At 38.6% G+C, this 17,100-nt stretch overlaps 1 protein-coding gene across 2 annotated transcripts in view; it reads right to left on the reverse strand.

The window, feature by feature from the left end:
- Positions 1-11,082, reverse strand: part of xirp2a (xin actin binding repeat containing 2a) — a 35,214-nt gene extending 24,132 nt beyond the window's left edge. Inside the window, exon 1 of one of the 2 annotated variants that reach the window (XM_088014478.1) lies at positions 9,668-11,082. In XM_088014478.1, the coding sequence (XP_087870604.1) occupies positions 9,668-9,896 (229 nt within the window). In that variant the 5' untranslated portion in view covers positions 9,897-11,082. Of the gene's footprint in view, positions 1-1,700; positions 3,374-9,667 lie in introns of those variants that run through there. The other variant, XM_014986677.2, reaches the window with a different exon arrangement.
- Between the last annotated feature and the right edge of the window lie 6,018 nt (positions 11,083-17,100).

Consider the following 17,100-nt stretch of genomic DNA (forward strand, 5'->3'; position numbering starts at 1 on the left):
GTTTTTTGTTTTATTTTGCAAATGCAGTAGTGAACAGCATCAGACCTGAAGAATCACTAATACAACCTGGATAACAGGATGAGGTAGGCTAAACGGTCTCAGAAAGCAATTGAATAAAATCCAAGAACAAATGACAAACAGTCGTCTGTGATTGTGAAAGGTAATATCTGAGGCTTTGGGACCGTAGTGACAACCGTTATCCAACAACAGAGAAAACATGGAAGAGTGTTTGACTAATTAAAACGACTCCAAGAGCTCACTTTGACGAATCATCCAAGAGGTCTAAAATCACCAAGAACAACTCCTAAAGCACCGGAGACCTCACAATATTTAGGGTAAGGTATTTTCATCACTCAACAACAAGAAAGAGACCAGAAATGGTGTTCATAGGGGAGGTCCAAGGCTAAAAACTATGCCTGACCAAGGCTATGCCTGACCAACAGTAACAAAGACCTGTGTCACATTTGCCGAAAACATCTTGATTATCCCCAAGACTTCTGGGACAATAATCTGTGGACGGCTAATGAAGTGCTTCCATTAGCCGTAGAAATATCATACAAAGCAGGACACAGCAATGCTTTCTCAACAACTCTCTAAACCTTGAACTGAGTTGCTATATTCATTCTTTGCATGCCCTCTATTGAAATTACAGAATTTCAATGGTAGCTATTTTGTATTTTTACACCAAATTTAGTTCTTACAGCGCAAATTCACTCGATTTTAGGAGCAAACAGACTCAGACTGACTAGTTTTTTCTTTTCAGATTTATATTCCCTTCAAACCAAACACTTCAACACCACAACAAAGGTAATAACACTGGCTGAGAGGGTAATGGAAGCGGGAGAAGGCCACGACGAGTCAACAAGGGAGGCCTCACTGCTGACAGCGTACATGACTTGGCGGCTATATTGAGCTTAGCTAAGGCCTGCCGACCTCTAGGCCCTGCCTCCACGCGGACAGCTCCTCTAAAGGGACCGATTGAGAGTCGCTCCACTCTCGACTCGGCTAGTGCTGAGGCAAAAGGTGAAGAGTGAAAGAGGGGATCCACCACGCCGAGAGACTCGACATGTGATAGCGATTTCAGTATTAAAGGACCTGAGAGGCAACACGACTTGGCAGCACAAAGAAAGTTCAAGGACCATAGATCTGCAACAGGCAGAGGCCATAGACAAATCACAGAGGCGTTCCCACCCACCCTTCTTGTGTCCCCCATCCTCACAATAAAAGCCTCTGGCAACGCAATTTTCTGTTCAGTACTTACTGGCCAAACCTTTTGCCTGCTGAGGTTTGACAGGAAAGCAAAGAGAGCTACACTAATTGAAATGTCAGCCTACGGAGGGTGATTTCTATCTCACCGGCAAAATAAAACAGGCACAATAATTAAGCTGTCAAATTTATCAAAATAACTTCTTTACAAGGAGAGTGAATTGTCCTCAAGCACTTCCTCATGCCGGCTTGGCACTTTGTCTCCGATTCGATGTGCTTTCAGAATATTCCAGATCAGAGTTGCTGCTGGGAATTGCTCACGGAAGGGAACACGAAAAGACCCATGTATGTTTTATGATAACACGCAAATCCTTGTGGCATCATGGACACGAGCTAAAAAAAAAAAAATCTTTTTCCACCAATTTTGAGTCATGTTGAACAGGGGCAGTACATCAGACTCTTCATTCTCTGGGGAGACTGTTCAAGTCACTTACCTTCAAGATGTTCTTTAAGGGAAATAGTTATAGAATCCAATAGAGAAGAAGAGGGCCTTGGGTTGTACAGAAAAATACCCAAACAGGATTAGTTAGCACCCTTCACCCAAACCCAAAAACAAAGGAAAGAAAGAAAGTGTGTGTTGGAGACCAGCTCCAACAGTGAAGCTCAGTGAGTGGGACCCGGGCATCTGGTGACAGCTGACTTTATTTTAGAAGCTCCCCTCTTAAAAAAAAAAAAAAAAAAAAAAATGGGATGGACTTCTGGGAGAGGGTAAGTCAAGTGGAGGTGGGCTTACTTTTTTAGTGCCAACCCTAGAGGTACCCTACATTCCTTTGACCTTATGTCATGGTAGTCTTATAGATATGAATCTCCCACTACATGAGCCAGAAAAACACTCACACTTAGTGTAGCTCTCATTTATAGATGGGCAAAACGGGAAGACATTTGACATTCGTAACGTCTTCCTGTTAGTTGGCTGGAAATCAGAACTGAGCGTACACCCTACCAGACGGTATTCATGGTCAATGGTACTTCAATATATTTTATGTGATTGACCACACACAGTGTAGTTTATTTAAAGACCATTTAAAGACAGAGCATAGTTTAAAAAAGAAAATTAAAGCTAAAAATATTTTAGCCTTTTGTGGGCAAATACCTGTTTCCTTTCAATCATCCATCTTAACAAGTAGACTTTAGTTAGGTGACTGGGTTATGCTGAATTTAATTTAGGGATATTAAGGATATTAACCTACCACACTATCATGCTGACTGAACCCTTTTCTCAAAAGTAAAATAAAAGCTGCAGAAGGTCAGAATAACTCCTGTATGATTCAGCTTGCCATAAGTAGAACTGACTGTTCTTGATTTGTCAACAACAGGGACTTCTAGTGCTTGTCTAGAATAGGTTTCTGTGTACAAATCACTGAAAAACTCTTACAGGACAAATATATGAAAGCTGTAGTATTTCTAAGAACCAGACTGAATGTTCTTTTTTTTTTCCTTTTCCTTTGCTACAGTAGGCTAATTTGGAGTTATGATGCAGATGCAGGACTGGTATCGATCCTGCTATTGAACTCTTAGTTGGAGAATCTAATTATAAGAATGCGACTGCAAGATTTGCTGGGAAAAGAATTGGTGGGAATGTCGGAAACAGCAGCTGCTAGCGGATTGGGAGGTAAATGTTTTAATGTCAGCTCTGAACGACATCGAATTAAATTAACCCGACAGTTTGCGTAACCAGTCATGACTAACGTAGATCAATACAAAACAGAACAACTTGCACTATTTTTTCTCACAACTTAACGGCTGAATTGCAAACATCAACCTAAAAACAAACAGAACAAACTGAAAAATGTGATTTGGGGATTTAAACAGTGGAGGAGATGCAGAATTATGCTAGCTACATTCACTGGTATGGAAACCAAAAACGGACATTCCTAGAGATGTATTTTCATAATGTTATGTCAAGGAATCAGATTATTTTTGTCATCTGTTGCTTTGAGTAAGAAAGGATTGCTACCAGAACCTAAACAGGTTATTTATTAATGTTGGGAATCAGTACAATCATGCTAGCCACTGATTTACCGATAAAGGTATTAGCTAAAACCTGGCTGTGCCTGGTACTTCGACAATAATTATTCTGACGTGAGCTAGCTCAGATCTTTGAAAATCTACAGCCACATGGGCTCGATTGAGTAAACACTGCTTACGAAACCTGCTCAACCTTGAGCGATTTCAATGGTTTAAAAATATTCTGACGAATCGTGAGGACGAATCTGTTCCCTCTGCGTCTGGCCTCAAGAGATCTTTGAGCCAATTTCAAAGGCATCTCTTCAGATAGAAAAGCACTGCAGCTAATACAATGGGAGGGTATTCAGTGGAAGGCCTCTGGTGGAAGGGTAGAGAAAAGAAACTATTTCTGACAGTATTTTTTGAGTTCTCCAGCTTGGGAAATACTGACTTAGACGCATTGCCCTAAAGCAAACAGCAACAACACGGGTCCTCCTCCTTGGGTGCAGTCTATTTATTTTCTTTCAGCTTTTATTTTTTCTTTCTATCTGGAGAGATTTCTCCGAAAATTTCACTTTGTGTTCATATGTTCTGTATATTAAACTCCGATCTTGACCATTTAACCTCAGAGGCACCGCGTTTCCCCAGAAGGCCACACCGGAAGGCGGCACAGCGAGGAGAGAAAAGCGTGGGTGCCGAGCCGTCGAGATTATCCGTCGATAATCCCGCTGAAATTGCGCATGGATCTGCAGTTTCCCAAAGTGGAAAGCAAACACTCAGAGAACCTCTCATGAAAGGGCTCGTGTGGATCCTCAAATTAAGATGCGGAGATTCAGATTTTCCAGAACATCTCAGAGAAATCAAAGATTGACTGAGATTTGCATGTTGAATGTGAAACGCTGACTGTTCTCACAGCGAAACTGATATGATCCGAACTAAAATGTGAAACTGCTTTTCCCTGGTTAAATCATTTTCAGATTGTGAGACAGTAATAATGCCTCAAGACTAGCAGAAAGACTCTAACAGTTTTATTTAATCAACAATATGACAACTGAAACCCCTCTATGCTTAATCCACATTTGAGGACTACAGTCTGTATTTGTCATGTTTCAAAGTTCATCATTCACAGAACATGATGTTGAAAATGTTTTTTTTAGCCCTAATCTTCTGTGAAGGCAGTTTTTTTTTTTTAAACACGTCAAAGAGGATATTCACACACTTGCCGCTTGTTTGTAAAGCTAAATGTTCTACCCAGTGATAAAGTGCTGGCTTTTCATTGTACCCATGACAACAGGTTTTACTCCAGCGTCCAATCGATGTTTCATGTTCTCAGGTAAAGTTTCTCAGGTAAAGTCAACATGTCCGCTCTCAAACAGACATACAACATCGTCGATTTTCAATTTCTAAACGTTCATGCGTTACGGGATCGTTTGCATCTCGTAATATCCTCTAAGTGGATCATGTCTGAAATTAACAGCCAGAAAATCTTTGTTTTTTTTTCCACGGGATCCATATTAAAAAGACATCATCGTTTGGCAGGCCAATCTGGCAGGAGATTAATCAAAACAAAAACAGCCATTTGGGCAAATCTGTCTCCAACTGTCACAATTCAAACACAGGAAAAAAATATATATATTTAGCACTACCTCCTTCCTGGATATATAGAGATAAAAAAAAATACATAACTTCTGAATGAAAAAAATAAACACATTTAGATTTACACGGTGCCACAAAAGCCCGCCACGGCGTCACGCTGTTATTCTGGTGGAACGCGAGCAGAGTGCGTGTAAACAAGGACGCCCGCTACGAAGGAGCCGCAGCGCAGAGATTTGGAAGTGAGCTTTGCATCTGTTTAAAGTGCAGTTACTCCACGCTTGTGCTTTATTTAAGCGCCGCGGATTTGAAGGAGGCAGTTCTGTTCCTCTCGGATCCTTTTTCTCTTGCTGTCAGTCACTCCGGCTGGCAGAGATTACGCGGCGTCTTCGCTGTCGGCTCGCCGGGCGCGACGAAAGCTGTCGCTCAGTCAGGACAACGCCGGGGATCATCAGCGAGCTCTAATTTTAGATGCAGGCCTGATGGATCCCAGGTGGATGATAAGGACATCAGCCAGCATGTATAAATATCATTAGTATCTGTATGTGTGGGTGAATTTATGAGCGCGTGTTCAGGCGCGGGATTAAGACCCGTCAACAAATCATTTCACATCCTCACCCTCGACTATCGCGTTGCTCTTATTTCATTTTCATCCCACAATGAATCTAAAACAAAGTTTGTTGCTACCTGGAGAACACGGTCGAGCACTAAAACAGCCGAGGTCTGACCTTTCACCTCCAAGAGTGTTTATATGATGTTATTTTCTACTTAACAACTCAGAGAGATGATGCTTGGCCCACAGTTGGAGAGATGCAACACCTGTAGGTCCTAAACGTGTTCTGTGTTTTCAAAAAGGGCTTTCAAACTGGGGTTCAATTCAGGTAGCATAGCTGGTTTTTCTACACAAATCGCAAAACATTTAGAATAATCAAGATTATTGTTCCTTCTTTTTTTATTTGGTTTGACCCAGACTCTGCCTCCTCACTCACTGTAGATTGAGCAACTAAATATCTATCCATTTTGTCTCTATAGGCATAGGCTTGGTGAAGTTGTTGAAATGCGTGCAGTTATTTCTTACGCTTTATGTTTTTTTTCCTAATGTAGTGACCTCCCTGAAAAACTCTGGTGGCCACGGGAGAGAGCGCCATTTTGAAAAGCCATTATATGTTATAAATATTCCCCACCACCTCCACCACCTGCTGTATTTAAAAAGATAATGAAAAATGAATTGTATTATTTAAAAAAAAAGAACATTTAGGAGAAAAACAATGGACTGAGGACTGAGCCTAGTGGAACCCCACAGGATAGAGACATGATGTTAGAGGAAACTGTATTGAACACAATAGCATTGTTGATCATGAAACACCTATAATATAAAGTAACAAAATGGAGAAAACAAACTGGTTATTGATATCGACCGATACCATCGATATATCGTGCATCGCTAACTTCTGTACTTGAATTGTTTTGAAGTGTGAAATATCCTGATCAACAAGCAAACAGTTCTTCTCTGCTAGTGAAAATAATGTTAACTTTGTTATTAAAGTCCCAAGTCATTTTACATTCAAAGTTATGTGATTATTTATAGTGACACTTGTTATTTATTCACACTGAGCGCTCTGTGGAAATGTGGATTGCCACAGCGGCGCGCACTTTAACATGAGGAATATATCTTGTCTATAGTTGGTGCATTTTGGAGCTGCAGTCTGCAAGATTCATGTGAGAAGATTTTTAAGTTCCCTCCATAGTGGTAATTAAAACAGAAATTATATCCTGCGCTCAGCAAGGCCTGCAGCTCACCCCATAACTTAATTTCTCTTTTAGAGCACAGTCCTGGTGGCTTAAAAGGAAATATTTAAGTTTCCTCGCAGCAGGAAGACTTCTTAATTCAGGGCAGGCTATGAGCTCAGCTTGCAATTTCTTTTGTATCAAAAAAAAAAAAAAAAAAATATATATATATATATATATATATATATATATATATATATATATATATATATATATATATATATATATATATATATATATATTTGATGTCTTATTCCTCTAATCTAAAAAAAAAAAAAAGTTAAACTTGTGACTCTTGAAAATTCATCATACAACTAGCAGATACTACTTTGGGTTGAAAGCTGCTGATTTGGATTTTATTGGTGAGCTTTTAATCAAAAACTCTCCCGATATATCAGACACAAAAAGCTACAAGTTGCTGTATTGAGCCAAAACATTTAGGAGATCTCACTGCAAACCCTTGATTACTGATAAACAAAAAATAAATAAATAAACAAAGGATTATGTTGTGTTTTAAGGATGAAATGACCAAGAACTATAACATTTTACTGTCTCCCTATTCTATCAAGGCATCTGATGAAAGGGCAACGCCTCCTATGGCTGCAGCCTCAGGCATCTGGCTACCCAGTTCTTATGTTGCTTGTTATTTGTTCTTTGGATGTATTGAAATGTCAATTCCCTCCCAGAGGATTAATAAAGTATAGTCATTCATTCATAAAAAGCTTTTTAAAGGTCCATAAAATAAAGTTAGAGTGTAGAAATGCTCACTAATACTTTAATCAATAAGTCCATAGATTAATAGCAAAGTGAATGTATACATTTATGAAACAGGCGAACAACTGATATTATTAAATTTCTGAATGAATGAAACATGAGATGCTTTTATTTTGAAGGACCAAAAGTGAGGTAAATTAGGGCCATTTTGTTCTCAAACCACTTAAAGTCAATAAGGACAGCAGTTTTGGAAAATTCCATGTCGTCACCATTGTGATGCTACAACAGACATAAACAGGTTGATATAAACCAGCAACAGCCACAAGATTTCCTGGTTCCCAAATCAAACACACCCTTCCCATCCAGTGTATTTCTATCAGAGCTGAGGTCTGTGGTTTACTTCCTGTAAAAAGCTTCTAATTCATTTTACTTCACAAACTGGTAAGAAGCATAACAGAAAACCTCTACATGATGTGCCAGTCATTTGCATCCAGTACGGTATCCCAGAAGTGACAAAATTAATCATTTACTCAAAAGTCAAGATTCTAGATCCAAATCAAGTGGAGTTTAGAGAAAAGTGTTTGTGTTCTTGAACGTTTTGCTGTTTTTTTATACACAGATGGACATAAACAAAGGCAGTCCCCACTCTGTGATGTGCTAACCTGTTAGGTTACAGGAATGGAGGTACCTTGCCTGAACCCCATCTGTGTTTTTTATGTTATCTGCCGAAGGCAGAAAATAAAGCGGAGGTAGCTACTGTACTGGTTCTCTGCCACAATTGGAATTGCAGCGTCAAGGGAGCGTCCGGATTGTCAGAAAAAAAAAAAAAGAAAAGAAAAAAATACCAGCGAGGCAGAGCCTTATCTGGAAATGAACAATCCAGTTTTTCAAAAAGCTGCTTTCCGCCAAATGTTTATCTCCCAGAACAAATGGCACGAAACATTGCATTAACCATCCCGAGGGCTCGGCTGACGGAACAGTGTAACCATGATGCAATCACAGCGCTCAGACCCAATATTAGATCCAATCTTTCAGTAGGATAGCTCTCACAAAGTTACCAGTCCTGAAAAAATTGGAAAAGAGTACGCAAATTGTGTTTATATTATTGTCAAATACACATAATCACAAGTAGAGAAAATGGGCTACAGCTCAATAAATGGAAATTTAAGGGAAATACGTGGTACAATAAAAGGTTCTAGCTGCTTTTCGAAGGCATCCAAAGAGTCAGCTAGAATAAGTTATACTAACTGATATAATCTTATGGTAGATTTTAATTCTTTACTGGTATCTCTATTCTGATTGTAAATAAATTCCTGCTAACAGCTGTTGGAACGCTTTGACATTTTAACCAGACCCAAAACAGGAACCAAAGGCTGAGTTCTTCCTGAATTTGCTTAAAGCCCTCAAAAAGTAGGGAAATAACACTGAATTTTATATTCTATGTGTCAGTCAGGGGGTCAACATCCAAAGTGTGAAGGGGCAAAATTTTAGAATCCCGCAGCAAATTGACAGAAAAACATTTAATTAAAAAATAAAAGTAAAATTGCAATTTTTCCATACTTATCCAGAGTTGAAAAATATAAGACATTTTTGAGACTTTTCTAGACTTCATGGCTGTCACCGTATAGACGAATTAATATAAAGACCAATGTAGAAGCTTCCTATAAAAGGGAGAAACATGAATGAGAAATAGATTTAAATTATCCAAAAGGAAAGATTACAAACATGAGCCTTGACTAAGTAAAATAAAACGAGTGCCTGACTGACTCTAGTTGGCATTTGAGTGGGTTTTGCTATGCAAGAGGTAAAGAGTAGATAGTCTACCTAAGTCATGAAGAATTAAAGAATGGACAAGAAATGTCAGAATGAGACTGAATGATAAGAGAATAATTAGTAAGGTACACTTCCTGTCAAAAAAAAAAAATTATATATATATATATATATATATATATATATATATATATATATATATATATATATAACATGTATATATGTTATATGTATATAACATGTATATACATGTTATATATTGACTGAAGGTATATACTTATTTATATATTTGTTGACAGAGAAAAAGTTATCTTAATTCTGCATAAAATCAGAGTGCTCAATATGTTTTAATATAAAAATATTAGAGCAGTTTAGGTTCAGAAATAAAGCCTACAACGGTATGCAAAACGTTTTTTTTTGGTATTTGCTCAGTGCTGTTCCGGACCTTGGACCTTATCTGGAAACCAGATTGGACTTTTAAACATGAAATGTGAAAATCCCACAGTGGAGGGTTGTTGAAAAGGGTCACAAATCTCTGTATTAGATAATAAAATAAAATAAAATAAAATAACATGAAATAAATACTCACTATGGGTGGCATCCTGGGGTGAGGCCATGCTGTGATGTGTTGTTGACGGGACAGTCTGAGTGGAGCTAATGGATGTCACTTTTTTGGCCGTAGGAGTGGCTGCCACTTCCTGGTTCAAAGAGAGAGAGAGAGAGCGAGAGAGAGAGAGAGAGAGAGAGAGAACTATCAGAGAAAACACCTGGACTGTTTCCACAGCATAAAGAAAAGGCGACAGAAACAGCTGGCACATGCTAACACACGCTAACACACACACCTGAAGTTTGGAAAATGACACCGCTAGGTGTTGGATGACATTTTAAACTCTGGATTCCAGTGACACACACACACACACACACAGCAGGGCATAATCAAAGTCCTTGAGCACAATGTGAGCGTTAGGCATTGACGGGAAAGCAAACAGCACTTGGCTGAATTTTAATGGAGCAGACTGGCTAAAACCAGACATGTTTTCATACTACATCGGAACATGACGAACATGACACGTCCTTCTGCACGTGCTCAGGTATACGTTTTACTTTTTTATTATTTTTTAAACTAAAGCAGAAGTCAACTACAACAACGCTCCCATTCAATTGCAAATCATTCCCAAGGAGAACAAACACACCTGTGTCTGTGTGTGTTTGCAAATGTGGAGGTGATTTTTTTTTTTTTTTCCTGCCATTTGCAAATCAAATGCGCTCCCCTGTGGAGCTTTTTTTTCCTTTTTTTTTTTTTTTTTTACGACAGCTTCTAGCTGAGTGTCAACACAGAGCAACAGAAAACAAACTCTCTGCACAGCAAAAACCACACGGTGTGACATGTCCAGTCCGGTTTCAGTTCGCCGCATAAATTAGGTTTTTGGGCCCAATTTAAATAAAAAAAAAAGTGCAGCACAAAAAAAAAAATCCCATTTAACCAGTCCCCAGTAGATCTGATAGAAATATTTTTGAACACATTCACACATGCAGTAGATATAAAAGTAAGAATGCCATTTTTTAAAATGTTTTTTTTTGCTATCCTCTTGACATCTATCTGAAGTGTAGATTTGAAAAATAAATTCAACTTTCAAGCGGAAAACTGGAGATTTTTGGTCCAAACTGTTTTAGAACGATTGATTTTTCTGAAGAAACATGTGATACTGCCACTACCATGCCTCACTGTGAGTAAACGCTTCTCTCCCTGACTTAATTACATGTTTTTTATGAGATTGTAAAGAGCAATACACATGAGTTATCTTCTACTAAACAACAAACACCAGCAGCATTTTGTCATTCAGAAATAAATCAAAAGTCGTTTGAGAAAGTAATCACTTTAAGGACGATGACTTCTGCCACCAGGTCATCGCAGCTTCTGAATTTTACCCTCTGACAGATTTGTTTATTTCCAACTTGGATTGTGACGCACAAAAGGTGTAAAAAACCATTTTTTTTAAACGATCTTTTCCGCTCCCCAACGTGGAACGAAGCTCAAACCCAAGCAGAGCGCCGTTTTGAGACTTCACATTGAACCACGCCGTTTATCCAGCCAAGGTTTTCGCTTTGCTCCGTCGATGACTGACAAGCGGGAGTTGTCTTCAAAGGCGGACGCTCGACGAAAGCCGGCGCGTGCGTTTGAGGTGGTGCGAGCTCATTACTTCTTGACAGAACAGCGGAGAATGCCACCGAAAGAACCACTGAAACGATTCAGACGTTTAACCTTCTTCACTCGTCAGACGGGTTCGTTTACCCTCCGCGGACAGCAGGTGTGTGCGGTGAATTATTATTCCATGCAGTGGCTGTGGAGGCTATTTGATGGATGGAAAAGCTGCAATTTGATGGAAAAAAGTGATTTTGTTTGAGAAATCAGTGTTCCTACATTTGATTCTTTTTTTTTTTGTTTGTTTGAGGCTAATAATTAATAAAGGATTTCCAGTTATTTGACTGCTTGATTTCTAAAGAATATATAACAGATGTACAGGAAGGGAAATAAAGAGGTGGAGAATAATGTGTGCCTCCAGGCACTAAATAGCTTTTCCATTCATTTCCGTGACAGGCACCAATTAAAGCACTAATCCAAAACACTCCACCTTTTATTTTTTTTTTGGATAATTACTATGTACTTCAGCTGAAGGTGCAGTGAGCATGTGAGCTTGAATTAGGAACTGCTGCCGACTACAAAAAAAAAAAGCAATTTACCCCAAACTGTGAAGGACACAAAAACTGAGAAAAAGAAGAGTTAGTTTTCAGCAAACTTTTTAGAAACATCTGAAAAAAACAAAAAATTACCAAAAGGTTCATTTCTGTAACATGCAGTGGTTCAAATGCATGCCTGAGCAAATCCAATTAGAAATTAGAATTGAGGCAAGATTTGAGTAAATAAATTGACCTTTAGTTCAGAAATCGGGATGAGGACGACTTTTTCCTCTTTCCTCAGAGGATATTGATTTGAAGGCAGCGTTCAGAATCAAGAAGGGAAAAATAAATAAGAGATTGATGAAGTGTGGAGGGAGGCTCTTCTTCAAATCTGACTGAGGTTGAGCTGTTCCACAAAGAAAATCTGTCAAATGTTTCACTCTGTAAATGTGGTAAAGCTGATAGACAGCTTTACTACACACACACTGAAATGTAAGAGACACACTACTGTCCTGCAGAAAAGTAAACACCTGCCAAATATTGAAACTTTTTTATAGATCTCAAGAACCTGATCAGATTTGTTCTAAGGATGCACCGATTAACGTTTTTTTGTTTTTTTGTTTTTGTTTTTTACTTCCAATGCCGATATCTGTGGATTAGTATCGTCCGATACCGATCCGATACAGAAAAGCAGTACTAAATTGACTAAAAATGTTTCTTGTTTTTAAACACAGACATAAATGTACTGAACTATAAATATACTTGATAACTCTGCACATTTAAACACACCAACAGCTTTGCATGCTTGGTCAAACATGTAAAAACAACTTTAATTTGTTCAGTCAGTGCAGTTGGGTGTGTAACAGCTGATAAATAATAAAGAAACTGAAACTGACAAACACAATAAGTTGACTACCCTGGTCAAAACATGTAAAATGAACAGCAACAAACCTTTGTGGGTGTAGAATAACAAAATGAAATGATTTTATTTTATTTTTTTGGACTTTATGAGACATAGCAGCACTACAGGGAGCAGCAGATTGATGGCCTGATGCTTCATGCAACTGTCAGCAAGTGTTACGGAGCTCTGAATCGCCGCCATATGTTCTTTTTTGCACACATTGGCTGGATTAAGAGGGGAACGGCTGAAGAGAACTGCTAGACGGGTGAAGGGACAGAGACCCTCTGCATATCTCTAATAAGAGACACTGCTTGGAGAAATCTGTCAAAATGTTTCTGGCCGGCCTGTCGCACAAGATAATCCCTGTGGGGAGAAAAAAAAAAAGGAAAAGAAGGCGAGAGAGAGATCCCTGGATCCTCTTAGCAGAAGCTCCGCTAATGAAATCAGTGCTGGCCATCTGGGAGCATTTCATGTGTGACAGACGCCTACAAAGGGGACAGTCAGAGCCGTGATGGTGGAAACCATGGTAACTGGAAATCGTACTACATGGGCCGACGCTGTGATTTCCGTCATGTTCGCGTCGGCGCCTATTAGAGCGGCGATCTTCAGGGCGCCCAGGCCGGTCTGCGGGGTTGAGCGCAGCGTCACATGTGAGGGGAACGCTTTACATTTTCCTCTAAGCTGCTGACACGTCTCCTAACGAGGAGGACTTCGGAGAGGACAGGCCTCTGCCTCGTAATCTGCCCCGTTTCCACACCGTCACTCCCTGTTAGCAGAAACTATCCCTGAGTTGAAATGGAAAATGGAACAAATGTTGCAATTCTGGTCCCCAATCGAACTGGGTCTACCTTTCTATCAGCAGCCCCAGCTCCTGTTTGGACAGTATTCCAGACCCTAAATTCCTAAAATAAAAATAAATAAATTCCCTCAATTTGTCTCCAATAGTCAGATGCCATTTCAACCAACTCTGTAAGATTGTTTCCTACAAAAGTACAAACAGCTACCTGGTTTTGTAGCTCAAATGGTCCTCTCATTCTTTACATGACCAATAACTGATGGACCTTTTTTTTTTAAAAAAAAAAAAAACTTTTTTAATAAGTACATTAAGGCTAAAACTGTTAAGTCAACCGTTCTGATACTGTTCCACAAATTGAAAACGCATTTAGGACTGGATGTCTTTAGCCATTCTCAGAAAAGCTCAGCATTGCTAATGTAAAAGGTGTTCCTTAATTCTGCAAGGAAATGTTGAATGGAATCCATTTAGAGTAAAAGGCATTCTCTCAGTTCTTAATTGAGGAGCTTTCTAGTTTAAGTCACTGCCAATCACACAGTCAGAAAAAGAGAGGGTCTGTAGTTCATCTTTTACATCAACTAAACTGATACTGAATCCACACAATCAATGCAAACCCGAAGCACCACCCTTCTCTTAACGCCATCAGTCTGACTACAAAAGACATAAGAGCGCAATATTCTTCATTCACAAAAATAAACGAGCTCTCGTCAGTCTCACTGCATGTGCCACAGCATAATGTTTATTCCCAAATCAATCCTTCACTTTCAGGTTTAGTTGTGGTTCCTGGACATTTGGTATTGAATAATTGGATCAAACCGTATCAGGGATATTGGATTGCATGCGAGTATGAAACAAATCATTTTGAACTGGATCTCTCTCCTTATGTAAACTGTATTTTTTTTTATGGTATTTAGTGAAAATATTTGCACTATTCATGCAGAATTTCCACAATTTTAAAAGGTAAAAAGGATTTATGGAACAAATCACACTGAATAAGGGAAACTGTGAGGTATTCATTAATTGCTGTTGGATTTGTGTGCTTATGTTTGGAAATCATTGATCATTACTAGTTTCAGGAGAACTCACCAGCTTCCTAAAGCCTCTATAAAGGCTGATCTATATGCTGCTCCTCAGTCCTTTGAACTCGGACAGCTCAGGATTTGCTCAAAGGGTTTTTTGCTGAAGCTGCTGAAGCTCTGGCAGTTGTTAATTCAGAAGGTAAGAGGACTCCTCTCCTCAATACGACACACTGAACTCTGTTTTGTTTTGCACTCTGTTACATCTCCATAATCGTTTTCCTTTCCCTTGCTTCCTCCTACGTTCCTCTATTTTTGATGTACTCTGTCTCTGCAAGAGATTTGTTATTCTGATTATCTTGTATTTTTCGTCACATTAATTCCCCCAAATGTTAACGTATTCTATCGGGATTTTAAGTGACAGACCAGCTCAAAGTAGAGCGTCGTCGTTAAGTGGCTGGACGGCTTTCAGAAATTCTGTGAAGTTTAAAAATTCAAAACAATCCAAGAAAACGAACCTGTTAGGAGGAAGACCACAAACCCTTAACAAGAGCCAGTTCCAGACACAAACAGCACACCGCCTGGCTGCGTCGATTTAAACAAGATGCTGTTTAAAATCAGAAAACAGTACAAAAAAAAAAAAGATTTATGCACTTGAAGACACATGCAGTGTTTCAGTCTCAGCCGACTATTCACAAGTCCTCTGGCTGTGAATGCGTCTTCATGCATTTGCTGGCGTGCTACATGGGTGATTGTTGTCAAACAGATCGCTGCTAGTGATGGAGGAAAACGGTCATCTGAGCACATCTGACGCCTCGCCAACAAGTCACAGTGTGTAAGTGTGCAACAACGCAGCCGTCAAATGAGTTATCCATGCCTTGTTTGGTAGTTCTTCTTTTGTTTTAGCAGGATGGATTTGTTATTGTTGAATTTTCTAATCTTTGTCTAAAATATCCAAAAATTACGTTGTGTTATTTATTCTGGACAGGTACAGGCTACGAAAATATCCATGTTAGGAGGTAATACATCATTATTGCTCCAAGTTTGGTTCTAGAATGTGAATGCAACTTCCCTATTATGTTAATTTATGTATTTGGTCAATGAAATCAATCAATCTAATTTTATTTATGTAGCACTTTACAACAGTAAGTACTGCACATTGTTTTAGTCGTTTTAGTCCAGGGCTAAAAACGAGCAAAGAAACTAAATCACAATGAAATATTAGTCGAAACATAAACATGACAAAATACTACAACGTACTAAAAGCAATTCTAAATAAATGTGTCTTCAGCTTTGTTGTCGCTACAGCTTTGTTGCTAACAGTTAGCCACAGATGCTAGCCCTTTTTGAGAGCCCAGCACTATCATAAAATGCTTGTTTTAAAATCAGTTTGCATTGATTCTTCTTCTTAGACAATCAATGAAAACATAAGACAGTGGTAGAAAAAAAAAGCAACAGCTTCCATTTAAGTAACTGCAAAAAAAAAAAAAAAATTCCAAATTACAGAGATATTTCAAAAAAAAGAAGAAGAAGAAAAAAAGCAATGCTCAGTTGGACTTACGTCAATCTTGTCAGACTTGTTGCAGCTGCATCACTTTAGGTTCATAATCCCAACTGTCTGAACATTCTCTAATAATAACACTATAAGTTACGGTTTGAATTATTCCTTAACAGTTCAAGTATATATATATTTACATATATATAAAATGTAAAAAATAATAAGTTCCTAATTAGAATGTTATTTTTTAAAATTACTTGTCTGGCTGACTTATCTAATAAAAACTGAAATAACGTATGCTTTAAATTTCCCAGTTTTTATATAATTAGGTGTGAAACTGTGTGCCCATAAAGGAGCCCAAGATAATTAAGAAATAATTCAGAGTGCCTCTGCGCTAAAGGGAAGGAATATGTGAGAAAACCAAGTAGCTTGTCAAGAATGAAAGCTTTTTAACACAAGAAGGGTCACTCCACCAAGTCCCAGGAACTGCTAATTGGCCTTTGAAAACAGTTTTATAATGTCTTTAATGTTCTCCGAGGCTCTGCCGGAGCTTAACAAGCCCGAGAAAACAAGGCTCTGGAAAAACAAATTCACAACAAAACCACCCAATAGCAGCCAAATTCACATGAAACTGTATGCAGACGAGAAGGGAGCAAAAACAAAAATCTGCCTTCCACATTATTACCTTTAGACAGTCTAGATTTTGGCCCTCATCTACTATATACACTTGTGCACTTCCTGTACTTGAGGTAATAAGAGCCATCTGCCCTGATCCTGAAAGCCTCCATCATCAGGAATCAGTGTGGACATGGGCTGGTTTTCTTTGCAGAAATAAGTAACAATATTCCAAAAGAACCATCACAGAATAAGACAACAATATTATCAGGTTTCCAAAAAAATTAAGCTATAGCATCTCGTCTTGTCCGCGAGGGATAGCTTATTACAGCTGAAGAGGACCCTTCTACATTCCAATTGGCGTTCTACTTCAAATTTTTTGATTTGGAAAAAGAAAATTTAACTTAAATGGATTAGATCAGAGCAAACAGGTAATATTTCAGAACATTTATTTATTGGTAATAGCGAATCCATGGTTAATATTGACGTCATGGTTAGTTTTCATCCTCATTCATTCAGT

This window comes from Poecilia mexicana, unplaced genomic scaffold (assembly GCF_051168715.1).
Source record: "Poecilia mexicana isolate PSO_F unplaced genomic scaffold, ASM5116871v1 scaffold_2, whole genome shotgun sequence".
NCBI lineage: Eukaryota > Metazoa > Chordata > Actinopteri > Cyprinodontiformes > Poeciliidae > Poecilia > Poecilia mexicana.